We start from the raw sequence: 27,699 nt of genomic DNA, 5'->3' as shown, positions 1-27,699 counted from the left end.
GCAGTTCCCACTCCCCAGATTCACCCAGGAGGGTACTGCTGTGAGCAGGCAGAGCTCTGGGTGGTTTCACAACCAGCTGCTGCACCTGGGGCTGAAGGCACCACCCTGCCTGCTCTGAGTCAGACCCACTGCCACAAGCACACAGCAGGAGAAGAGGGCCTGCACATCCCATGAGTGTTGCTGCAGAGCTGGGCAGCACCCAACTGGGACCCCTCCATCCAGCAGCAGCCAAAGCTGCAGATGCCCATCACTTGGGAATGTTTCCTGCAAAAGCACTCTCCCAGTGCAGCTGAAGGGCAGGACCCACCACATGTTGTGGAAGAAGCTTACACTCGAGCCTCCCCAGCTGGTCTCATTTGAATTGTGACCCTGTTGCTCTCCATCTCACTTTCCAGAGTCCCCAGTTTTGTTCAGGCTCTGTAGTGACAGCAAAAATGCTATAATCATGCAGGTACAGACAAGGACTGCAAATGAACGAGTTTCACCCCTAATCAAGCTCACAGAGTGAATAACCATGCAGTGAGAAGAGATACAGAACTTTCTCATATTTCCCATTTCTCCAGACTGGTGCTGGGAAAAGCGTGGTCATGCACCTCTGACATCCGAGCCTGGGGCTGGCACTAGCTCAGCTTCCCTGGACAACATAGGTCTCCTCCTGGGAAAGCAGGGCTAGGGGCTACACAGCCCTGAGACTCAGGCATTTCTACTTGTTTCTACTTTGTAGAAAAGCATTTTTGAAGCTGTTTGTTGCTGGGTTGTTTTCACAGTAGCAAGAGTGTCTTGGGGCAAAGTCTCATGGTACAACAAAATTACCTCAATGGTTCTCTGTGAAGGGAGAAGATTCCCCTCACACTCTGTTTTCTCACAGCAGCTCTGTCTACCCAAAATCACTCACAGGGCCACCACCATGCCCTGCATGGTCACCCCTTCCTTCCTAACGAGCACTGGGACTGGTGCACTGAGGCAGAGGAGGACATCCAGCAGCATCATGCTGCCACTTCAGCTCCATCCATGACAGCCCAATCCCTTAGTAAGGGAAGTACAATGCTCCTCACACTGCAGAACTCATCCCCACCTTATGAAGTAATCACCATTGAACAGTATTAGTAGATTCTGATTTTCCAAACAGAGAACCAGAAAAGCTTCCAGGTACCTAACTACCCTGGAAGTGATTGTCCTGGATAGGAAGTCCCATCATGGACTGCAGAGCTAAAACAATGTTTCCTCTAGAGAACTGCTAGTGGCAAGAATCTCTATGAAAATAAATACAAGGAAGGGGAGGAGGTTACTCACAGCAGATGCTATTTTAAGTCATTAGTTGTAAAAATAATTTCACATCTCCTTGTGAAATATCAAGGGAGCTGCTTCAAATTAGCTACAGGACTCAATTTCAAAATGACAAGTAGCCTGGGAAAGGGGAAGGTTGAAGAGAGCCAGGAAGAAAAAGTAGTCGTAATAGCAGTGGAAGAGAAAAAGTTGAATTTGGAGACTAGATGCCATAAGGCAGCAGATAGGTGAGTTGCAACATACCAAGGAGAAACCTTGAGTGAAATCAAACCTTGACTCACTGAGGTTAGCTGATACAGTGGACCTGATCTAACACCTCCACAAGTGAAATCTGCTCCCTTCCCTCTCTCCAGTGTGCAGCTGCACCCCATCCTCTTCCTCTTGCCTGCTCAGGTTCTCCTCTGACCCCTTGGTCAGACCAGTCAGCTCACTAAACCACAGAAAACTAACTCAGCAAAAGACCTTCACATAGCCAGCGTAGCAAGCTGACTCATCTGACTGAGGGCAATCTCTTCCACTGCACAATGGGGGCAGCAGGATCATGTGGAGCAGGTCAGTCCTCCCTGGCAGCAGGATGACACTTGCCATCTTAAATATCTGAACAGGGAACCACTGCAGGAGAAAGAGGAAGAAAGGGCAAAGGAGGCAATGTTTGCTACACCAAATGGAACAATGTAGTGAAGAGGAAGTAAGAATGGCTGATTTTTATAACAATACCCCTGGGACAAAACCATTGGCAGCTATTGAAAGGGAAACTCTGTGGATTCAAGGCCCAGAGCACAATTTAATAGTAGATTACTGACTGAAATACACTTGTTTAAACCATTACAAAGATGCTAAGCTTCATCTTCACACTAAGGTTTCACAGCTTGCACTACTAATCACCGTTCAAGTTTTCTTTTCTCAATAGAAATTCATAGGAAAGTCATCCAAATACAGTTTATAAGTAAAACACCATCATCAAGAAACACAGAGCAGAAGCAGGACGCTACCAGTGGTGCCAATAACAATAACGTGAGTATAAGAGGCATCTTTGAAAAAGTCTGATCAGACAGAATATAAAATAGGCTTTTACATATGTAATAATTGTAGCACTTGAAGCTACTTCAAAAGCACAAGGATATTGTACCCTGTTTCCCTGCTCTCTAATTATGAAAATGTTGTTGAATATTTGTTTTGAGAATGAAGTGAACATAGCACAGTACATTTGCACAAAGGTGATCAAAACTCTGTGCACTTTCAAATCAGTGTTTCATCACTGTTTCTGTTGCTTTAAGAGATGAGTACTGCTGACCAGTAGGAACTGAAGCAGGAGCAGAGTCCATCTTCTCTCATTGCCCTGCCTGCACTTACCACTGTAACACAAAGATGATTCAATTATTAAACCTGTAAGAGCCCAGGTGATTTTCTGCCATCTTAGTGACCTGAGTCACTCCACAAGAAGTAGCACCAAGGGGGGAGCACAGCCACAGAGCCAGGAGAAAAATACTTTCTCCAGTTAGTCACATAAGGCTGACTCAGTTTCTCACAAAACTACAGCCTTATTTTAGTATCCAGCCCCAATTTTCAGTGAAAATGGACACCACAGCCGTTTCAGGATGTTGTCTTGATTATTTCTAAATCTTTCTTTGAATCAGACTTTTCATACTGGCCATTAATTTCTCATACTGAGCACTATGATGCTCCAACATTCAGTTAATCCAAGTAATTCAAGATGTTGAATCAAAAATTATGATGCTCAAGAACACAACAGGCCTGAATGTCCACATTTAAAGGCCAGAATAAGTGTGCTTTCTTTTACTCACCTTTTTGCTTCTTCTAAGTGGCACAGATACTCATAAGCAATATTCTGACGCCTCCTCTCATCCATTTCCTCTGCAGAAAGCCTTTCATCATCCACAATAGCTGCAAACAGAAACCCATATCAAGTTATACACGAGTCTGGGTGATTTTTAGAGCAATTTTACTTAGAACCTGGGTGAATTGCTGAAGAAGGGAAATAAAAATAGTTATCACTTCTCTTTAAAAGAGGCCTTTTATAGTATGGTGCACAAAGATGTCTAGGTCACCAAGAGTATTCTGTTCTTTCTACAGAGAATTCCTCAAGTTTCACTTCTTCAAGCACGTATTGCTCTGAGGCCATTTCTGGGTTTGGGGACAGGACGGAGCCCTCACGGTGGGGCTGATGGAGCACTCAAACACAGGGGGCTGAGGCTGGGAGCCAGCAGAGTTTCAGCTTACACATTCTCAGAAGGGTTTGAGGACTCTCATGAGGAAGCTCAAGGCAAGAAGCAGGTGGAGCAGCCCCATGCTAAGCAGATCCTCAACACCAGAGACAAAGACAGCACACTGCAAAGGTATCTCAAGGACAGCATGGGAATTGGCTGCTGCTTCAGGAACCCATGAGACTGCAACATGCTGAGCTGCCTCCCACTGATGGAGGTGATGACGGTTGTAATCAAATGAACCATCTGTGGTTTCTCCTACTTACTGCTGCAACCTCATCACCTCCCATAAAAAACACTCTCCCAGCCTATTAAGCATAGGTGTCTGTGCACATTTCCAGCTGCAAATAACTCCAATTATTTATATCTACTACCCAGTGACTGGTCTTTCTCTACTTTTAGAGTACAGAGGGGGCCTCTGTGAGCAGCTCTCCAATTCTTCCAAATGTTTCTAGCAGTGAGTCTGAAGGAGCATACTGTTGTGCTGACTTCTAGATGAATTTCAGCCACAGCAGTGAGACTTTTGTTAACAGCCTTCATATACCAGTTACCAAAATTACACCCTATTTGTACTAAGCTGAGTGTTGGACTAGATCATCTTGAAGAGATCTTCCAACCTCGATCACTCTGTGAAAAATGTGGTCCTACATTCTTTCATGTTTTCAGTCACATGCTCACATCACCTCTCACACCATAGCTGGCAACCCAGTGAACCAGAATGAGGGGCAGCTCTTGCTAAAGTGACCTGTTTCTGGGAGGATTGGCTGCCTGATCTGAGCCACTGCATACTTGCAGGCACCGTGGTGCAGGCACAAGGGAGGGGACGGAAACGCTGGGCTGGACTAGCTGCTTTCTGTGGCATCTCACAAGGCAGTTAGCTGAGAACATCGTGACACATCCTCAGTAAAAAACCACAGCCCCTGCTCCTCCTGAAATGCACTGTGATGTGCTTTGCTAGTTCCATTCCCACACAGACTTGTGCATGCCACAAGCAAGTTTTCAGCTTTTCCCTGACAATTGCTTCAAGTAGGGGATAAACAGTTTCAGGTAATGCATACAGGAAACGAAGGTAAAAGGCACTTAAAAACAGTAGGACTCCTCCGAGTTTTGCAAGTACTTGCATACCTTGAAATCTGTACCTCAAAAAAAAAAAAAAAAAAAAACAAGAGCCAGAGAAATTATCTCACATGCATTTAATGAGGACACAAAAGAAATTACACTACACATCCACATTTTGGACTGATGCTACCATACATTTGTTAAGGTCTTGTATAGCTGCTTCAAGCTTTGTAGTTTAAGTTTTAATGACCATATGGGAGTTGATATCTCTCATCTTCCTTTGCTTTTAAGATTGCTCTTCCTAATTACCCAGATGTTTCATACACCAATCAAACAAATACATGTCTTGCTCAAAGTTTCTTTTAAGTCTGGTAGCTCCAATAAGCATGACTCACTCTAAAATGAGCTCTCAGATACTGTAATCAGGATATCACTTGCCATGAACCAAAACATTAGTTTGGAGGTAAACATGGGATGCAGATGGTAAAGCACTGTGCCTGGCAAACTGGCCATGGAGGCTGCTCTAATACTGCTCTTGCCCTCACCACCATCAGCACAACCAGGCAGGCTGCTCTGACTCCACAGCAGAGCTCCTCTGCTGCAGAGGGCTCCTGACTTCCCAGAGCAAGGGAAAAAAACTGATAAGCCTTGACACTGAAACATAATATATCATTTTATTGTTTGCAACACTGAGATCAAGGGCCCCTTTTCAAAAGCTCTGCCAGCTATGAGTGCTCACAAGTGGAGACAAGTGCTGTCAGAAGAGCCCAGCTGATTGTCCTACTTGGCTGTGGTACTGTCAGCTAGAGTGGGACAGCCAATACCAGGTCAAGCCTTCATCCCCCCATGGCAATTCCCATGCCCTGTTCCTTGTAACTTGTTAAACAGTTGTTTACTCCTGCCCTCCAAAGACAACTCAACACAGCCATAAGCAAATCTGAAAAAAGGAAGCTTGTCTGAATATAGGTGAAGGAAACCACATGACCCATGTGATAAGTATCAGTCTAGGAATTAACCTGAATAACACTAATGTTTTGCAATTTAGTCCTGGATCTGCACGTCCTTGGGTGCCTCCCATACCCAACAAAGGTATCCTAGGTCAAGCAGCCCTGGCCAAACTCAAATCCCTCATTAAAATTATTTGCAAAGATTGATTCAGAGAGTGGATGAAGGCACCAACAGATATTGTGGAATTGTAATAGTTGCTCTGCTTAGCAAACACCGCAACAATGAGAGGTTCAAAAAGAAGCAAGATTCAAAAAGAAGTAACTTGTACACTCTGGGAAGTGGAAAACCCAGCTCCTTTCTGGAGGGGCTATCAGCAGCCCACAAGCTGGAAATCAAACTTTTCTGTTTGGGAAAAGCAGCTAAAGTTTCTGGGTTGGATATCTGACCACTGAAAATACAGAGCACAGGGAATGCCAACACCTACAGTGCTAATCCTGGGAGGAGTCTCTTACAACACCAGCTTCCAATAAGTCTGATTACACACTTACCCTCCAGCATATACTGGCTTCAAAGCAACTGTGCTATCACATCAAGAGTTGTTGCAGACACAACTTTAGAAATAGAAATAACAACCTGCAGGTAGCCTCAGGACTGAGCTGCAGAGGCAATTACTTTGAAGACTTGGGTTCTTAAAGTCTAGTCTATAATAATATATTTTGGCAAGGGCTTCAGCTTTTGACTAGAGTCCTGTGTACCTCTTCCTTCAAACATCCTGAGAGCATCCATCAAGCCAGCCACACCAAGTTCAACAGACAAACAAGTTTGGTTTGGAGACAGAAAGCTCAGTCTTTCTGCTTAACAGAGCAAGTATTAGTCAGAAGACTAGGAAGATTGATGAAAGAATAAACATATTTCTGCTCTATCAGTAACACTTTGATAATGCTCAGCTCACAATGGAAGAGAGTGCTGCAATAAAGGGTGTTATGTGGCAGAGTAATCAGGGCTGGGCTTCACCTGAAGATCTACACCAAGCCAGATCCTGACACAAAATCTTCCAGCTGAGAAAATCCAAATGCCATAGAACAAGGCACATTCTCCATGAAAGTTATACTGAGGGGAAAAGTAATGTAAACAACATCTTATGATTAAATTCATTAATTATGTGAACTTAACTTCAAATTCAGCAGAATTCCCTTGAAGGGGGAACATTAGCAGCACATCTGGACAACCAACAAGATCTAATAAAAAATACTAGCCTTAAAGCTATTTCAATTCATTTTAGATGTTAACTCTGGGTTAGCCAAGAGTCAGTAGACATAAAACATGTGCTAAGATACCAAGTTCACTCATAGACACTTCTTCACGAAAAAAACCACTAAAGGAAGAGTGTGTATGAAACACATGGCACAGTGAGCAGTACTAAAACTTAGTAAATTGCCACACATGGGAGATTTATTGTGGTACTCAGTACAGCACACCAACTTTCCAATTCTTCCCACAACTGATACAACAGAAATAAAGGAACATTCTACTGACAGCTTCCTATGTATGTAAATTCTACATATTTAGCACAAAAGTAAGTGTTTACCAAGGAGTTTTCCTAAATTGAAGACTTGGTCATCTTCCATCAACAGACACATCGTACTTACACGCACTCTCCTCATCCTAAAATTGCCCTGTGTAGACAGTATCTAGGACTAATTGATGTTTGAGGTCTGATTGTCAATTGCAAAAACTTTCTGATGTGTGTGCCCTGATCCAAGACAACCTCTCCAGTTGTTGGCAAATTCTTGAAGCTATGCCAGTTGCTGACCACAGAGCTGAGAACTCAACCAAGGCACTCCGTGACCTACAGTCAACATGGTGCCTGCAGGATCTACTAATTCAGACTCAGTGTTAGTAGACAACATGAAAACACTTGAAATTTCTGGATTTGAGCAAGTTTTCAGAAATAGAGCCACCACATCTGAAGATGCAATATTACTGAAACTAGCAATCAGCCCAGGTGCACAAGGGCCACTGGAGCCATGACCTTACTAGCAGAATCCAGAAAGAGAACCAAAACTTCAGGTTCACAGAGATGTGGTCACTTTACAGAGGAATTTTAAAAACAAGTATTGTCTCTCTAAACATCATCATCCAGTTCTGAGTTCATCTTCATATTACATCTATGACAAGGATTTTTGGGGTCCCAAGACCACAGAGATAATTTACATTGATACTGAGCTTACTGGAAATCTAATCACTGTTTCAGTGCCTCACAACCCTTAGAGAATTTCTTCCTAATGTCTAATCTAAATCAATCCTCTTTCAGTCTGAAGCCATTCCCACTTGTCCTATCACTACATACCCTTACAAAAAGTGCCTCTCCATCTTCCTTGTAGGCCACAATAAGCTCTCCCAGAACCTTCTCTTCCCCAGGCAGAACAACCCCAATCTTCTTAGTCTTTCCTCACAGGACAGATGTTTCAGCCTTCTGATCATTTCTGTGGCCTCCTCTTCCAGACCCGTTTTACAGATCAGCATCCTTCCTATGCTTGGGGCCCCAGAGCTGGATGCAGAGCTCCAGATGGGCTGTTTTGTGGCTGGAGTGGAGCAGCTATAATCACCTCCATTGACCTGCTCGTCACAGTAGTTTAGGTTTGAATTTACATTTACTAAGAGATGTTTCACAGATCTAACATGCAACAGAGTTGGCAAATTTGTCCATGGACTGTACTTTTAAAGGGTGTTAAATTTAAATTAATATGTAACAAAAAAGCATGCAAGGAAAAGTAATATTTGTTACCATTTCTAAATACAAATTTATGAAACACTTCTTGAAGCATAATCCTTAAGTAATATAGGTATAACCATTTACCAAACAGGTTTTGTTATCTTGGAAAAACTGATGCTGGAAAAAAAATGCTGCAAAACTTACAACAGCACTTAAGGCTTCCTGGTCATTAATTTTCTCTCACACATATGACTATCTGCAACAGTTCAAGAATAGCACGTGGCTGCTCCTAGCAGGCAGACCCTTTAATAAGGCATTTGCCACAGACATATCAAAGGACTTCTTACACTGAAGGCAAAGAAAGGAATAGAGGCTTTTATTTCCCAGGGCCAATCCCCCTCAATTTCCTGCCACCAGAGACTTTTTCCCATGGAAAGCAAGACGTGAGCAATAAGGAGGAGGGCTCTTTTGGCACCACAACCGGGAAGCTCAATGAACAAGACATAACAGACTATGGAGAGAACAAAATCCTCTTACGGTGATAGAATAGAATTTGTAAAGTCAGAGCTGGGGTGGGGGGGGGAAAGAAAAGATACAGGAGTACATACTATAAAATGCTGGGATAAAAGTTTTTCACGAGAGCGTTTGAATTAAACATTAGCTAAAGCACATTTTGCAGTCTCAGCTGTCTGCAGCCACACAGAAAGCAAGGCAAGGCAATGTTTCAGTTCACTGGAAAGAAGTTTGGCAAATTCTGTATATGCCCCCCTTACATCTTGCTGCCTCCTCCTCCCAAGCTCATACCCTCTATCCAAAAGTACACATTGGAGCCACCCTATAACAAAAACAAAAGCCAGGGAGCCTTTCTTGCACAAAAACTTCTGACTGACTGTTTGCTGGCCACAGCCAGTCCCAGTAACAGCTGAGCCCAGTACAACAGGATCTAGGCAGCATCCCATTTATGTCTCCCTGTAGTGAGAGGACCTTAGGCATCTGTTATCACAATTCACTGCTGTAGCTTCAAGAAGAAGCTAGCTGCATTTTAGATGGTCACAGTGACTTAAAACCATATGTAATGAGAGAATATATAACTATCTTGTCCTAGTTTAAAAGAGGCCAATAAACTCATCTTTTGCCTTCTTTTTATTCCTAGTAAAATTCATACTCTCAGGTACTTAGCATCCCATGAGTGCCTGCCTTGGGCAGTTCAACTCCATGGTTGCTCCTAGTTTGGCAGTTCATGTGCTGCACCAGCCAAGCCCCATACATGGAGCAGGTTGAGCTGGCAATGCTCTGAGGCAGGCTCACTGCCACCCGAGCTGTCCTCATTGCAACAGGACAGGAGCCCAGATCGCTGCTAGGAAGCTGCAAAATACAGGGGAAAGATTCATGTACAGATATTAGAAAAACAATTCTCAAAGCTACAAGTAGATGGAGTTCCCCCCTGAGCCTCCACTCCCATATCAACTTGCAGGTATCCAATGTAATGATTTATTAAATATGCAGAAGCAAGTGTGTCAACTATAACAATGTGAACAGAGATAATTCAACAGGCTACTAAGAAAAAATGGCTTTACAGTGCCAAAAACGTATTGCAAGTATTATATATTAAGGCATTTTGTACCTACAGGTCTATTTTATGCTGGAAGCTGTTTATCTTTGGATGAATAATTTAAGGCTCTGATGAAAACAACTTTCTATAGACTTCTTCTGTCAAAAAGTACAAATGCAAGCAACTAGCATGTGTCTCTCAGCAATGAGACCAGATGGCCTGAACATTTTTCTGTGTCTCCAGTTAGGGGCATTCAGTCCATTCCCTGAAACTTGCTCACAGGAAGGTCTCTAGACAAAGGCAGACACTGCAAGCACTGAAAAACCTATGGCAGCTGTGAACTTGGAGGGCAGATTCACATGAGAGAGTAGACTAATACACTTAATTAAAGAGTGGGGGTCTTCAATATGTAACTTGTCAAATATTTCCGACATTGAACTACTCTCTCCCTTAAAAATGGCTGTATCTCTCCTAATCTAGTTATTTCATTGTGAAAGCATGCATGTATTTTCAAACAAAAATATAAATGCATCTTCTGGCCAGCAGATAGATATTATCCACTCTCGCAAATTATGTGTCGCACAGGATCTCCAGGGCCACTGTTCTGGACTACGTCTAACTGCCAGACACTGCACAAACAGGGAAAGCAAACACACACCATTAGCATAGGAGTGTTGAACAGAGATATCCAGTAAAAGACATCCTGATATAAAATTAAAAATATTTGCTAAATCAGTCTTTCCCCTGAGCTTTCCCAGAGAGCCTCATTCCTGTGCATTTACTTTCCCAAGTCCTCCTCCTTCTCCCATTTCCTTGGTAAAGGTCTTATTTCAGTCATGTGTATCTGCTACCACAAGGCCAGCCACATCCATTTACAGATACTGAGTGCTATTGCAATACATGGACCTTGGGACTATCATACAAGGGGACAGTGATGCAACAGCAACCACATTCCATGCTCCTGAACCCAACTCTCAAAACCACTTCATTTCAGCCAGACACTGACAAAAGTCTGTAGGGCTCCTCAGACACATCTCAACGTACTTTAATCCCCACAAAGTTTAGAAAAAATCTCATTTAACCACAGACACAAGTTGGCTTTGGCATTGAGCAAGTGACTACATATGCTGCCAAAAAGTTTAACATTCAATTCTCTGCTTATGGTTACACATTCTGTACTCTGCTTTTAAACCTCCAGCTTTCTACACTATCATCACATGAGACTTCAGTAGAGGTAAATATTAAAGGACACTAAGTAGTTCTGACATAACCTTACTGTATGATGATACTAGAGAATGGACATCTCTTTCTTAGTACAGTAATTTAACCCTGTGCAGAAATAAAACGTTTCATTTTATCTTAACTTCATTATAATTGTTCAGTATGTTTGGAAGAACAAGGAGATAAAGTAATGGAATTGAAGGAAGCAGATGAAAACCAACCGTTTTAATTTAGCTGCAAGTGTTGCCATCTACGATTACAAACATGGAATGCAATGTATCAGCTTGTTGCTCAACCACTTCCACCAACATTTAACTGCTGGTCTCACAGCCTACAGCACACTTGGTGTAATTGCTTAATAAAATAGTAACTGTTTATCTTTGCATACCCTGCTAGCTGGTCAGTTCAAGGCACAACAGGTTTTCCCAAGATTGAGGTGCTCACAAAACACCATTAAAACTCTAGCTCCTTTCTGTGACCCTAAACTTTTAGGTCAACTTAGACAATTGACCTTAGCACTCTTCACTCATTTTTTTTTTTAAACACTCTTTACTCATACTCACTATTTACTAATAAACCCTCAGTCTAGGTTCCCAAAAAAGGCACAAGTCTAAGGAAGATCTCACACTGATGGACCCTGAGGAGGCAGTGAACACCAATTACAAGCTACTTTCACTCAGAGGCCATACTATCTCCACATGCTTAGTCCAAATACATGAGCACGGCCAAACTTCAAGGCAGCTTTCAGAAGCTTTCCTTCTCCAGAGATTAGTTCATAAGAAAACAAAGAGTCAAGGGTTACTTTACCACCTTTATCCATTTGCTGTTTTCTTAAATAAGGAACTTGTAACTTGAATTCAATGTATTTTGACACACCTTTTGCTTTGCTCATTTCACTGGAATTACTTTAACCTGTTTGCTTTTTATTAATAATATACCTAAAAATCCTAAATAAAATAGCCAAAATTTTACCATACAGATTCCATTTCCTTGCATTTTACCTACTGTGACCTCAATTCAACTTAACACAAGCAGACTGTAAACAAAATAACGAGAAAGACAGTTTAATCTTGCCAGGCTAGTAAAATGCATTATGCAACTATGAAAGACAGAAAAATGCTAGTGTCTATAATGTGTCTTGGTATGAACCCTGTAATTAGATTCAGACAGAAGACAAATGCAAGTATTTTGCCTAAAAATGCCTTCAAATTTACTTCTAGTATTAGGCAGTTTATATTTAATTTTTCTCTGAAGAGAATTGCACATATATCAATAAATCAGATGTATACACACACCTACATAAAAGGACAAGTAACTTGTGATCGCTAAAATACTGTGATGATGATGCCAAAAAAACAAAAAACAACTAATCCAAAAGGCATTCATCCCTATGCAAGCAGTTGGAATAAAGAGTCTCAACAAGTTAACAGGAAAGGTGACTGCAGCATGCAGCCTTCTGCAGAACCCCAAAGGCAGCTTTCATTGTGTGTAATCACATCACACCACTGCCTGAGGCCACAACCACACCCATCAACATTGGTGGCAGGCCAGAAAGCCACTGCAGAAGAGGAGTGGAAGAACAGGAAAGTGGGGCTGGAGACCATCAGTAGGAAGGGTAGGGCACAGACAGAACTCACTACAGTGGCAGTGGGAAATTCAAATTCAGGCTTGTCTGCCCAGTGTCTGTTCACACACACGGCTACCTACACTTCTGTGGCACTCCTCTTAGCTATTTGCACAGCAAAACCTCTGACCTAGCAACAGTAAGATCACCCTAATTGTGTTGTTAAAGACACCTCAGCCAACACACAGGGCCAGAATAAATCACAAGGCTTACTGTGGCAAAGAAGGACCCTACCTGAGAAAGGTAGGCATGTTTGACAAGAGCTACTGATGATTCACCAAAGGCAAACTACTTGAAATGAAGAGCATAACACAAATGTTTTCTGCATCTGTTGATACTACTTGGTAGAAATTCAAAAGACAGATAGGCATTTAAACAATAGCTAATTAAGACAGTGCTCTGCAAATACTGCACATTTTCTGGCTAAGTCAAGACCTTGTTCAATTTCTGTTTCAGTCTTGAAAAGGCAAAAAAGACTTGATCTGCATTACAACTTGAGGCCAGCGATTGCTACTTGAGAACAGTGATTCATAAATACACTTGTAGCAAACCTCTTCTACCCAGGGGCTGTTTAGGGAAGGCTAAACTTGAATGCAATAAAGAGGAAGACAAGAACAGGGACAGGGGAAGTGAAAGAGAGGGGAAGGGGTGAAAAACTTATACCTTCTGAAAGAAGTTTGGGAGGAAGGAGTTACCTAATGGATTCAATATTCAGATCATTGGACAGCTGAAACCAAAAAGCTTCCTATCACCAAACTCTCAGTACAGTAACCAACTGAAAGAAATGTGGTAATGTGTAGCCTAAAGAACAGAAAATTAGGATGACAGGCAGGAATTCTGGAATAAAAGAGAATCTGCAGAGAAAGCCGTGTCTGGGTCACTAAGTAACTCATACTGTAGAGCTTTAGGAGTCTTGATCTGGGCCATGAGACTCCAGAGGACTGAAACACCTGCCTAGGAAAAGCCATAGAGCAAGAGCACCACTTAATCACTGAGCAAATTGGAAATTGCCATGAAAAAGACTGCTGTGTAGAAACCCTCAGCCTTGACATCTGGTCTTTATTCTACTGTTGACAATTCATCATCTTCTGGTTCTTTCACGGCCAGTCTTTTGCAGGGTCCTTCTACCAAGGTCTGAATGAACCATCTGTTCACTTTTTCCACATTCTGAAAGGAGCTTCAGAAAATACCTGAAACGTTGCAGCACATTTTTCCTTCAAGATACTAATATAAGTATGTGATTATACCATCAGGTTAAACTGCAAGAGCACATTTACCTCTGCCTGGGTTTTAATTCCTAAGTAATTCTTACGGTCACAATATCTTCAAAGTTTGTAATTCAAAATTCTTTGGCTTAAAGGCACAATGGATTTTTTTTTGTTGTTGTTGTTGTTGTTTAATCTTAGTGGGGAGAAAAAAAACTTATGTATTCAGGACAATAGAACTGAAAATTCAGTTTGCAGCTACAGACCCAGACAATGAGATTGAATGGTTTAAACACAAAAATTACTTCAAATTCACAAGAACATAAAGAAATGCCATATGTTGCATAATACTTATATATAGATATGGTAAGTTTAGGTGATGAGCAGGACCCTTGGGCACTCAGAGGCAGAGAAGAACAGAGCCATGGCAACTCCTGTCCTCTCCCCAGCATTCCTGACTCCCCTCAGAAGACAGCCAAGCTGCTTGTTGAACAAGTCCCAAAACTGCTGTGCATTCAGTACTGTTTCTACAGCTGAAATGGCCCTGCACAAGCAGGAGCCACAAAAGAAAGGGTGGAGGCACAACATCAGGCTCATAAGTTAGAATCTCACTCCAAAACCTCTCAGCTTTGTTGACTGTGCTGGTCCACACAGAGGCAGAAAGGCACAGAGGATGGAGATGTACCTTCTTTGTTCCTGCTTCGTGGCGAGATGATCAACTCTTGCAGGAAGAAGGCAAATGCAGTGTGCCTGTACAAGTGCTCAGCACAGGGGCAGTGCCAGGCCAGCAATGACCTCGGTTATCACTTGAGGCCTGCCTGGCTGCTTTCACTGTGTAATAAGCAAGTGTTTGCTAAAGTATTGGAGCTGATACTGCTGGCTCCAGGGTAACCTCCTCCCAGTAGTCCCTGGTAGGTCACTTCAGGTGCACAGGCACGCATTGCTTGTAGGGCACTTGTCCACAGAGCTTCTGGACAACTCTGACCCTTATTTCTTACTTGCATAAACACCCAGTAATATGAATTATTTTTTCCTTCATCATCAGGAGTTCGAACCATAGGTGAGAGCAAAATCACAAAGTGTTTGAGCCTTGAATAACAGACCTTTGAGCAAGGTTTGAAAAGAACAGACAAATCCTGACCTTTTAAGTCAGTACATCCAGTACGTATTTACTGAAACTTGAAGCTGTTCTGAGTGACAATGACACATCTATCATCGCATATATCACTGCAAAATCAGATACAGAGTGAGCTAGATATTGCTCCGAACATATCAATAAACCAAGTACTTCCATTTCCAGGACAAGTCTTTGACAGCTGCACCCAAAAGATAAATTTTTACCTAAACCATATACTAAAAAACTTGTGAGTGTTTGTTCTATTAAATTTGCTCTAAACTGAAACTTTGTTCATAGCATCTTGAATAACTTAATTTTTCACGTTATTTGCTTAGGTCTGCCTTATAACCCAAAGTAATTTTGGGGTTAATGGAGCAAGTACTGACCTCAAGAAGGCCTCCTCATTACCTTGAGTGCTTTCCTCTAATGAGAACTATCACAGTGACAATGCTAAATATCAATTGCATAAAAATATCAGGAGCATATCAGAAGCATTATGTAAACACCCAAAACCCAAGTATTTTGCTTGAAACAGCAATATTAAGACCTTCAAAATAAAGGAAGCATAACTAGCTTTCAATCACTGTTATGGTAACAGCAGTACAAGCAACAAAAACTTAAGACCAAACTAAGTTATGTGTTTGCAATTTTTGAAGTCTCTATCCAAAAAAGAAATTTGGGCCCTTGTGCCATGCATAAGGGCTGGGCACAGAATTATATAATCTTTTGTATAGCTGCAGTTTGTTTTCTTTCTTGAGGCACTTCTTCACAAAATCAAGTCAGTTGCTCAGTTTCTAGCAGTTCTTCTTCCAAGTTTTGCCCTGGTTTCCAGTTCACACTCTATGGACAGCTTCCTTAAAGTGAGGCATTTACTTCTGCTAGAGAGAGCAGAGCAGTGTAGAAATATGCTTCATCAGCAGTACCTTACCCAGGTGAGTTTCGACCATTCCTATTCTGTATAGTAACTATTTTTGTATAGACCCACTGTCACAAGAAGCCTTGCTCATCACAAGTATTCATCTTCTTCTTGGCTTCCACACTAAAGGCTGTGAAGTGTGAGCACATGTGAAATACCTTCTACCTAATTTGTAACAGTTTTCATACAAATGGTCAACTTTCAAGAAAGTCTATACTTTATAACTTGAGGAAATGATATTAAAAAACTTGATCACATGTAAATTTGCATCTGAAATGTGCCTGAGAAGCTACTAGAGACAATTTCTACTACTTCTATAGGAACCCAAAATTGTTAACTGCTCGTTTCTTTGTCCTTTTGGGGAGTCCAGGCCTGTCAATGGGCAGCATTTGCAGCCTGGACAGAAGCAGCCTACCAGTCTGCAGCTTCCTGACACAGTTTCAGGAAAAAGAATACAGATGAACATTACAGAAATCCACCTCTGTTTTTATCAGAAACTTTTGCAAACATTTATGAAGCTACTTAATTTTTTTTAAGTTTGGCAGCAACATAACAAAAAAACCCTCCCTCCTACCCCTCTTCCCCCCCAAAAAAGAGGAAATACTAAGTGTTATTGCCATGGTTCAGTGTTATAGGAAACACCAGCCTTTGTTTTGCCTGTTACTAACTACAGTACTAAGAAAGTTGATTCATTTTGTTCTAGGACAGCTCATATCTGTGTAATCTTCAGCAAAACCATGTGGTCTTACTTCTCATTTTCTGTGTGTAGATATACGTTGGTGCACAAGGGGCTGGTTTCACAAGTGATAAAAAGTTGTGTATTTTCTGGACTCCTCTAAGCCATTTGTTAAACATCACTGCCATAGTCAGAGGTGATATAAATTAGCAGGCAGTCCCATCCAGTCCTTGTAGGTCAGTTATCTATCCACCTTCAATAATCAGCTGCCATGCAGCTTCGAATGCCAAGCCAAGGCTGGTTCTTCTCCCAGCATCCACTAAATCACAGTGAAGAAATCTGTGCTCTGCTGTGGCCTGAAAAGCAGTATTCAAAACAACTTCTTAGCTCAGATGTAGTGAAATCATGTTTACTGTGTGCCTCATTTTAAAACAGCTGACATTTTTCCTTGGTTAAATCTTTGCCCCAGATTTCTCTAAACATAATCCCTGCTCTACCCTCCTTCTTGTTCCTTTTCAGTTACACCACAACCTACTCATGCTGATACTTATTCTGCCACACTGTATTGAAAAGATATGAAATTTTAGAACTGTTTACCACTGAACAGATACCATCCAGCCAGTTGTAGCTTGGATAAATCAATTAGTCTTGAAAAAAATAAAAATCACAGAAATAAGCAGCACATACCACAAGTTACATCTCATCCCCAGCTTTGAGGCCTCGCAAGTCAAGAGTAATTTTATCAGCTACAAAAAAAAAGAGGTTGCAAAAGCATCTTGAATTTCACTTAGTGTAAAAAAAGCATTTATTTTTCTTTCTTGGTTGGATAGTTTAGAACTCAGTTTCTTCAAATTTTCTTAACACTGTAGCATTGCCTGGCAAACACTGCCATGCCTTTACTGACATGGATTTGTGAAATTACAGCACTAAAGACAAGATTACCTTAAAATATTTCTGCAATTCAAAACTCCCTGGGCAACAGGGAGCTGAAAGCAGCCCCAGCTGCATCAGGCGGACAGGGCACAAGGCTGCCAGCAGCACCGCAGCAGAGGCAGCTGGGGACGCCAGGGCGATGCATGTGACACTCCTTCCTGTGTGCCCCAGTCCACCTTTGAGTTCTGCTTGCACGTTTTCCTGCCCCACTGCATGCACACTTTCCAGATCTCTATATGCAGCAGTAGGCACAACTTTAACTTGATCTGCTCTTCTTCCAGGTGCTGGTGCTCATCTCTACTCAAGCTACTCCGTCATGCTGGCAGACCTGCCTGCAGGCTGCAAACCAGACTGGGGACCTAATCCAGCCAAAAATAATTCCATAGGAGGAGTCAAGGTCACTTGTTCCACCAGCAGAGTTGACTGAAAGCACACTCAAAACCACAGTTTCAGGGTGCGGTTCCAGGGCAATTTTAACACCTCTAAACTTTGTCTGCCACAGCCCCACCTGGCCAGAAAGTCCCCCTGCCTTGGCCAGCAAGTGAAGCTGTGAGACCTGCTGTCACCCACTGCACGGACCAGAGGTAACTGCAAATCCAGCAATGCAAATCAGCTCTGCTAGGAGAGATTAGCTTCCTGACAGATTGGGTATTCAGGCTGGTGAAGTTGTCTTCAGCAGCATGACAGAGCAGCTGAAGACAAGTTCATGCTGCTGAAACCTCACCAGCTGCAGCAAAGCAGTAATTCAGCCAGAGTATCAGGCACAGGTACCCCCAGTACTCAGCTATGATTCCTCAAAACATCTTTGAAACAATGCCCTTAAAACACAAGTGAAACATTTACTGGCCTATAGCTCAATCCTACAACCCTGTGGAAAAGCAGTTGCCTTCATGAAGCACACTTCTGTACAGAATTTGGGCATTTCCCATTCCAGCTGCCTCTGGATTGGATTAATCTGTGCTCTCCTCCCAAAAAAGGAGAGTCCAATCCCACAAATATAATCAGTTTACAGAGCAGTTTTATAAATCAAGCACAAATGCAGGAGGTCATTATTCATTTCAGGAGGAACAGACAGTAGAGGATTGATAGCATGCATGACTACAAATTCCTCTACACACTTTGAAGCCTGGTAAGAGTTGCTTTAAATACCTTGCTAGATGCCACAAAAGCTTTTACTGCACTTTCAAAGAAGCAGGTCAGAGTCCACAAGAGAGGACTGGCAGAGACCACATCCTTCATCACTCACTTTAGCAGAAGCCACGGACTGCTTAGCCTCATACACTGCTTAGCCTTATACACGAAGGCCAAGATAAGCATCTGAGATGAGGACAGTAGTTTCTAACAGCTTTGGAGCCTGGCTGGCAGACAGGACCACACCTGGAGGCAGAAAGTCTTTATGGGTTGGCAGCAGTTTGCCAGCTGCTGTGAGTCAGAGCTCTGAAGTGCTCCTTGAATCTGATTCCTGAAGAATTTCTGTCTAGATGACCTCAGCTTGGTCAATAAGTGATAAAGAATTGACATATTCCCTCTGGATAAGTATTTTTTGCTAGTGCATATTCATTTGAGCGAAACAGTAATTTGTAATTTCAGCACTGAAATCAGCCATCAGCACAAGTTCTTAATGGCTGTTTATTTGCTTACACGTTTCAAAACGTATTTAGAAGCTAAGTGTTTCACTGTGCAGAGTTTGTAGGACAGCCATCTGGTTTAGTACCCCATTCTTTCCCTCTCCTGCCACCTTACCAAGGCTGTTGGCCACCAGAGAACACACTGCAGGCACTGCCTGCCCCACCAGCCCCTCACCACCACGGGCCAGGGCACTCTCGTCCTGCATCACAGCAACTGGCAAAACTCAACTGGAGTAGTGCCAGGGCAACATGTTGGTCTCCACCACAACCCCATCCTTGTATCAGATACTCAGCAGCCCACTTCTCCTCCCAGCAGTAAAAATAAGGCAGTATATGTTCAGCAAACCTCTTCAAAGCCCAGCTGGCACCACTCTGAAGGGAACATGGCTGTCTTCTGAAGGTGAACCTAAGTGCCAAGGTGCAGGAAGTGCTGACCCAAGAATGAGCTGTGCAGGACAGAGCCCTCGTATCAGCCTGTCTTATCAGAGATCAGCAAATTAGGCGTGTACAGCAGGCATCCCTCCCAGGATGGGGGCACCTGGCCCCTGCCCCCCAGGCCAGGGTGGGCACATCTTCTCCCCTGTCCAGTACCTGCACTTTCATTCCACAACATGCAGTAGTTCAAGGATACCTGTTCCAGAAAAACAACGAAACAGCCTGAACAAGTGAAGCAAACACAGCAGGTTAATAATTTCCTGCAAGGAGCAAGCACAGGAGAGCACTCTTGCTTATCATCACACTGAAATATGACCCACCAGTCCTGCCTGTCACTGACAGGCTTTTTTTTTTTTCTACTGTAGGGTTATTCCTAGTAAAACATAGTCAGCTTGAACCAGCAACAGTATCGAGCAAACTTTGAGCTGGAAAAATTATGTAACAAGCCCCACTTGACAGAAGAGGTGAGCTAAAAACCTGCATGCTTCCTACTCCCTGCCTCAAGTATTGGACTTGATGTAGCACGCTCACATTTGCTATAAATCCTGTTTCCAGTGCAATATTAATATTTCCTGTTTCAACAGCATTCAAGCAGCTTTAAGCATGCTCTAACATAGCTCTGTCCTTTCTTTACCAGCAGACTTCAGGGGAGATGAACCTGCTTTGTACAAAAAGCACACAGAGAACCACTCCTACCAAGTGAATTATGTGCACTTGGTTCAACAAAGCAGTTAAACTTTTTGAGTTCTCATTCAGCAGTTTAATTATTAGCAACCTACAAAAAGAGTGGAAGAGATAAACAGTGTATTTGGTTGCCAAATAACACCCATCAATAAAAAAGGAGAAAAGTGTTCTCATAAGTCACAGGCACTACAAGAAAGCATACACCCAAAAGAATATATATGCATAGGACACAGCAAAACTTTTTTTTTAAGTTTCAAAAAACATTTAAAAAAAACCCAAAATCCCATCTGTTTTCACTTAGGAAAATCCTATGGAACTTTTACCAAAAGACATTTCCTCCTTTTTAGACTGAAAAAGAGTCATTTGTTTCACTGCACTTACTAGACATGCAGACAAATTTATAGTGTTTTATGTTAAAAGCTTTTCAAAAAGCCACTGGTTTGCAAACTTTCACATCCTGCTGAGCAAAGAAGCTAGGTATAGTTTCATAGAGAGGCGTAGGCTGTGTTTCACTTCAGGTTTGCCCTGCCTGTCTCCACAGGCAGAGCAGCACTCCCTCATGAAGCTTTATGCTGCTTATGTCTCATCTCCAAACTCCTAGTGCCAAACAGCAGCAATTCTGGGAGCCAACACCAGAAGCACAAGCAATGCCCTCATCACTGGATACCAAAATATGTTTTCCCCTGTTTTAACCCATCATCCATGTCCCATGAAGCTACCTTTCTGATCTCAGCAGCAGAGATAAAGACTTATTTGTGCCTCCAACAGAAGCATCTGCTGATGTTGGAGCACCTAGCTCAGTAGATAGGGACTCAGGGCATTCAATATTGATTCAGCTACTCTAAGCATGTTAATGCCTAAAATCCTTTTCAAATCCAGACACTCACTCTCCATAGCTTCACTACATTCCTGGAAGTGCAGTAAAGCCTTTCAGATAGTTCACAAAAACTTAAACATTTGTTTCTGCGCACAGATTTCAGGGAAAACTAGCTATAAAGGAGCTGGGAATGTCAGGAAATGAGCATTCTCAAAGACACCATTGCCTGATTTGGTGTCTTCCCATGTTCAGCCTGCGAGGCGCATCTGAGATGTGTACTTTTTTTGTCTTCATTATCTTCCACAATTATAAAAATGGCTCATACCTCTGGTTGTAATATAAGTCCCAATTCTCTGCAGTTTTGTGAACCTCCGCTTCTGATTGTGTTGGGATTGAGAAATAAACCAGGCAACAGCTGTAGCCAGACTGGAAACCACTATGTAAATTCAGTTGCAGTGTGCCTGTTAACACAGTTTCAGCTGGATAAACTGGCTTCCTTGTAATTTGACATTCTCACTTGAATTGGTACTGGAGATAAATATCTGTCTGAAGGGCTCAGTGGAGCACCAACAGAAATCTCTTCTGCATCTCTTTTAAGCTATTGACAGCAAGCAGAGCTGGAGGCACCTTTCAACAAGTGGTCCAGGAAGCCACAAAACTTTTGCCCTAATACTCCAAGGGAAGGCTCCAGGAGTTTGCTCTGAGCCCTGATTCTCCCATGAACTATGCTTATCCTGAATTAGCACCAGCCCAGAAAGGGACTGTCTTGTTGGATTTCATTCATCAATTTCCTGACTTTAAATATGAAAATGATCAGCTCTAACATTTTTTTTCCTAGATGTTTTTTGTGTCACTATATCAGCAAAGCTTGCAATGTACAACTTCTTTCATGTTCAGGATATGTCTTCCAGTGAAATGCTACTCATAATCATGCACCAGTTATATAGTACCTGGCAGAAAGTTATGATAGTAAAATGCTAGCATTCTTCAGAGCAATATACAAACTCTGCTAGGAACTCGAAGCCAAAGTCAAAAGTCCAAGTTAAGTTAAATGTTTAAAACAGTTCTAGGTCACTAAAGCAAGCGGTTTTAGAAATTTGATCACCTAACTTGGACAACTTATTAACTCCTTAGGAAATCCAGCATAGATGTGGTGTTCTCAACAAAGGTTACTGTTTGTCAGTAATCCAAAGTGAAGTTTTAGTTACTTAGGGAACCTGCAACTTATGATGGTCTTTCATAAGAGCTCACATAACACCAGTGTTAGTTTTCTAGTTAGGGAGCTTTTTCTTTTTTTGGTTTTGTTTTTTTTTTTTTTAAGGTGCTGGGTCTCTTAGCTTCTCAAAATGGCAGCCAAATGCAATGCAGATAAAACATATGTATTTCTCTAAACACAGGCTAAAAACCCCAAACATGCAGCTCAACTTGTCACTACAGACAAGGCTATGGCTTGTTCTTTAAAGTAAAGAGATCTCCATGGAGTTTTTTGGTGTATTTTTCTTAAATATTGCCATCAGTCTGGCATATTTCAAGAGCCTTTGCCTACTCTCTTGAAAGGAATATTATTTTAAAGGTTCCTGCAGCAAAAATTTCACTCCAAAAAGAAGTGGATGGAGTGCGGCACAGCAGCGACAGCTTCTCACTCAGGGAAGGACAGAATTACTATCCAATCCCAAGCAAGCATGGTAAGAGGGGAGTCACCATTAGAAAAGACAAATGTACTCTCATCCACTCTTGTACCTGGGGCAGAGAGACCTGACACCAAGACTGGCTACAACTCAGAACATGAACATCCCCATGGTAACTAGAACAAAATGCTCTCAACTACCATAGCAAAGCATAAGCACTGAGGGGACAGACCGTATCTTCAAAACTGTATTTAGTGTCCTTAACACGTCATTCTTTCCCATAATAATTGAGGGCTACAATCCTTAAAATACCCTGAGCAGCTGTGGCAATAAGGTGATGCCATCCTCAGTGCCCAGGCAGGAACAAGACTCAAAGGATGAGCCCTTTGCTTTAAGTCAAAGCCTAATCTTTGCCTTTATCAGAAGTCATGACACACAGACTTCTACCTGTCCAGACCCATATATCCTGAGACCAGCCACGCCAGATCTACACAGGAAAGCCCCTGCTGCTGGAGTCCTCATGGGCATACAACAAACATTTCCCCATCTCTACATCTCTCTGCTGAGGCTGGAGCACGATGCTGCACACCTGGACACTGCCCAGCTATACGTGCAATGGCACAAGCAGCTGGGAGGACTGGTTTTTTCACAAGCAAAATAGTCACCTTTGCTAACACAACACCATGGGCACTCAGACTATGCCTGTAGTAACCAGTGAACAAACACCTTCACAAGGATGTAATCCACCTACTGGGTAAAACAAAAAACGAACCTAAAGGCAGGTTCCACAAGCTGCCGCAATAGAGGGCATCAATAGGGTGAATCGGTCATTAAGGAGGAGAAATGCTCAGAAGAGCATGGCATCCTGCAAGCTGAAGGTCTTACTGCCAAGCTTTTTCTACTTGTCTTAGGTGGAATCTAGGTGGCCCTTAACACTGTTAAGGAGTTTTGTGTTTCTTTCTAAAGGGAGGTTTCAAAACCGGTTTTAGACAAAGCCAGTACGATAAGAACTGGGTAGTTGCTCATTAGACAACAGGATGCCAGGGTTGTTGAGAACTTTGCAAATAATTTGTGTGTTCCCATTTTACAATGCCTGAAGTATCAGAAGCATTTCTTGTAGGAATGGCACAGCCACGGGCTTGAGCTGCTCTGGCCCACAAGAGCCGGGAAAAGCACAGGCTGGTGCAAGATCCCAGCACGGCAGAGCACGGGCGGGAGAGACCAGCAGCAGGAGGAGGCAAGGTGCTTCAAGGGTTTTCCTTAAACACACGTTTGGGAAGTAATTACACCCCCTCCGAAAAGAAATGCCTGGTACCTGCACGGTCTCTCCCCGTATCCCAAGTACTTCAGAGTTGCAAAGGTCTAAGACAAAGTTATAAAACTAGAAAGCAAAGGTTTATTTTATAATCCGAAATTCCGAAGTGATAATCCAAAGGTTACCAAGTTACAACCTGAAACGGCAGTCATAACTCAAGCTACGAAGTTAAAACCCAAACCCATACCTGTAACACCAAGTTACAACAGTAAAACGCGAAGCTCGACCTCTAATCTGAACTAATCTGAAACTCCCGAGCTGCAATGCGGAATTACAGCTATAAGCCATTCACAAAGTTACAGAACAAAACGCAGCCCCCTGAAAACACGTTCAAAACCCAGCCGGAGCCGGCTGCGAGCTAACTTAAAAGGAGCCGGAGCGCTGCGCGCTGCCGCAGAGTCTGCTGGGCGGGTTTTATTTTGCCTTCAACTCGCTCTTTTAAATCGAGAAAGCAGCAAGGGAGTGGGAAATAAAAATAATAAAAAAATAAACCCCAAACAAACAAACAAAAAAACAAACAAAAAAACCCCAAAAAAACCAACCAAAAAAAAAAACCCAAACCAAACATAACCCAAAAAAAAACCCCTAAGAAGAGGTCCCCAAACGCCCCCCAGGACCCCACTCACAGCCATAGCGGGGCCGCTGCAGGGACGCCAGCTCCTCATGGTGCATCCTGCCGCCGCCGGGAGGGACGGCGCCGGCCCCCGCCCGCCCTTCTTATGCTCGGCCCGGGCCCCGCTGATTTGCTGCGCCCGCGGCCGCGCCCGCCCCGCGCCGGGCCGGGGCCACCCGGGGCGGGCCGGCGGGGCCGGGGCGGCCGGAGCGCGGGAGAGCGCGGCGGGCGGGGGAAAGCGCGGAACGACAGAGGAAAGGGGAGAAAGAAAGTGAGAGACGAGGGAAAGAACAAAACAAAACAAAAAACAACCCCAAGCAAACAACAGCAACAACAAAAAAAAGGTAGAAAAGCGCCAGGTCAGAAAGTAGAAAAAGAAGGGAGGATAAATCAAAACGTAACCAAAAAAAAAAGAAAAATCCTGCCCCCCTCAAAAAAAACCCACAAACAAAAAAACAACAAGAACCCAAGCCCCAAAGCAAAGGAAAAAAAAATCAACCAAAAACCCCCAAAACCACAAAAAAACCCCAAAAGGCCGCCAAACAACAACAACACAACAAACTAAAACAAAAAAAAAAAAACCAATCAAAAGGCAAGGCCCAAGGCAAAATAAAAAAAAAAAAAAACCAAGAAAAAACACAACACAACAAAACATACCCAACCAGCAAACCAAAAAATAAAGTCGAAAGAAATTAAATCCACTGCCCCCAAGAGCTGGTGAAACAAGGGGGGGAAAAATGCAAGCAAAACAAACAACAAAAGCAGAATAACCCCCCTCTCAAAAAACATAACAGAATAAAACAAAACAAAAAGAGTCCTAAAATCAAAAAGGGGAAACCCTTCCCTCCCAAATGCAGGAAAGAACCCCAAATCAGCAATCCATGCAAACCCTCTGAATGAAAGGGAAACAAACCAAAAACCACCACCCCAAACCACCAAACAGTTTAAATAAACCAAATTCCACAGTGCAGAAGGCCAAGGAATCTCCCCTATGGTGTTTTGGCCGGGTGGACTTTGAAGAGAGGTGAAGAACCAAGCCTAAGACTCCCTCCTGTAGTTTTGCTGTTTCAAAAAATTCTCACTCAAACAAGCAGCGTTTCTACCAAACCACAAAGCCATCACCATGACCTGCAGGCACTTTTGGAGTTGGGTTTACTTGTGTGGACCTGTCGCATGTTGCTGCTCCTTTCTAAGGAGTTTTGTGAGGGAGCTAGGCATGTTCCTCGATTTCAGACTCCTCTCCAGGGTGTCTCTGTCAGAGAGGGCTTGATTTTGGAGAGCTGAGCAGCAAGTCCATGAATCAATGATTCACATTTTGGGGCCACAGGCTCCCAGGTCACTATGAAATGCACCTGAAGATGGTTTCTCAAATTGCAGTGTATTATACAGCAGGACTATACCCTCTCGAAAGTCACTATGCCCATACCATGAAGTTTTATGGAAGACAGGATGAGGTAGTGTCTCTGCACAGCCACAGCCTGCCCGTGGGACAAAATGCACCTGAGCATGCTTGTATTTTAATGACATGTACCAGGTGACTCTTAACCTGTGTGTTTGCAGGTTGTCTGGAAGATTTTAGTCATTTGTGTTTCAAAATAAAACACTGCTGGATCTGTAGAGTCTCCTCTGTGGTTGGGCACAGCTCACTGAGGTAGGGAAAGACACTCCTCATAGTACTTAAGGCATGGATTGTTGAGGCAGAAAAGATTGACAGAGCAGGGGAGAAAAACAACACCTCAGAGGAAACATTGTTTTTTTTGAGGTGCTTTTGATTTCCCCTGCTACCTTTTCCTTCGTCCCCAGAGATCAGGGAGGATGACTTAACAGCAGAGGTGTGTGATGCAAGCACCAGTAGAGCTGCAGTTCACACTTGGCTTTCTGAACGCTTTCTTGAATTTTAAACAAATACCCATTTACTTGCTTCTTCTCTTGTATAAAAAAGTGGGTGAACAAACCCAACATGAAAAAGAATAAATTTGCTTCTACAATTTAAAGAGTTATTGAAAATCTTGCATTTGCTTCAAATGACCATTTCTACAGCCTTTTACACTGTTACATAGCCTAAGTCAAGAATGCACTGTAGAACACTTTCTCCATCTCTTTTATCCTTTAGTCAAAGAAAGATAATTCAAAGTTTTCTTAAAAATATATTTTCTGACTAAAATCAAGGAGCCTTTTCCCCCTGATAAGTTTCATTTTGGCACAACTGCATCATGCTTCAAATGACAACACTTCTCTCTGAGAAGTGCTTGGCCTGGTCTGCAGGTTTTGCAGATGTGGTGTGATACAGTAACGGAGGGGTCTCTGTCCTGAAGGAACAATCTGCCAAAGCCCCAGAGGGTCTCTGTGTGATACTGCCAGTCTCTGGTGAGTTTTCTTATTCCCCTACCTGCTGAAAAGACAAGGGTGTGTGCAGGCATGATGTCACACACACATGCATTGACACCTTTGCTGAGAAAATGTTCCTCCCTGTCTCTCAGCCTCTGTGCCTGCAATGCGTCCCCACCCTCCTCCTCCTCCATGGGTGTCCTTGGTCTAGGTTGGCACTAGCGCTTTTGTCACTGCATGGGGACTCAGATAGTTGTCCCGGATTGAAAAATAACTTTTTTCTCTTAGTAGGGTTGTTTCTTAGGCCAGCAGTTGGTTTGTTGCTTTCACACACCTGCCTCTAGAATGCAAGTGCCAGCTTAGAGCAGGGGCCAGACCAGGGTAAGAAATGAAACGCCAGGGTAGGGAGAAGTGAGAATGTTTTTTTGGCAGCAGTACCTCTGTAATGCTTGCAGAACACCAGGCACGACAGAAACCAACTGCTCTCAGTGGGAACTGAGACAGGTAAAAGAATATTGGAGTAACAAGCAGCAGCCACACAGGCCTGCTCATGACATTCTGCATTAGGTTTGTTAATCCCCACTTTTCTTAGTTTAAAGGCAAATTCCATCAGCTGTTTGTGGTATGAAGATTTAAACACCTCTGGAAGGGACCAGGCAGAGAAGTTGCAGCCTGCCCCTGTAAACTGCTGGGTGCTCTGCGTGGGGTGGGGAGCAGCCCCTCTGCACCTCCCTCCTCTCCTTCTTCCTTCTGGGCCTTCCGAAGTCCTACT

At 42.9% G+C, this 27,699-nt stretch overlaps 1 protein-coding gene across 6 annotated transcripts in view; it reads right to left on the bottom strand.

Moving 5' to 3' along the window:
- The window catches only part of IQGAP2 (IQ motif containing GTPase activating protein 2), a 123,953-nt gene extending 99,269 nt beyond the window's left edge, over positions 1–24,684 (bottom strand). For all 6 annotated transcript variants that reach the window (XM_077171411.1, XM_054651616.2, XM_077171412.1 and 3 more), the window contains exons 1-2: positions 24,613–24,684; positions 3,093–3,192 (exon numbers count right to left, since the gene is read on the bottom strand). In XM_077171411.1, coding sequence (XP_077027526.1) covers positions 3,093–3,192; positions 24,613–24,658 — 146 coding nt within the window. In that variant the 5' untranslated portion in view covers positions 24,659–24,684. The remainder of the gene's footprint in view (positions 1–3,092; positions 3,193–24,612) is intronic.
- Between the last annotated feature and the right edge of the window lie 3,015 nt (positions 24,685–27,699).

Source organism: Agelaius phoeniceus, chromosome Z (assembly GCF_051311805.1).
Source record: "Agelaius phoeniceus isolate bAgePho1 chromosome Z, bAgePho1.hap1, whole genome shotgun sequence".
Lineage (NCBI taxonomy): Eukaryota > Metazoa > Chordata > Aves > Passeriformes > Icteridae > Agelaius > Agelaius phoeniceus.
The sequence above is the reverse complement of the archived record's forward strand: the minus strand, read 5'-3'. Positions and strand labels throughout refer to the sequence as shown.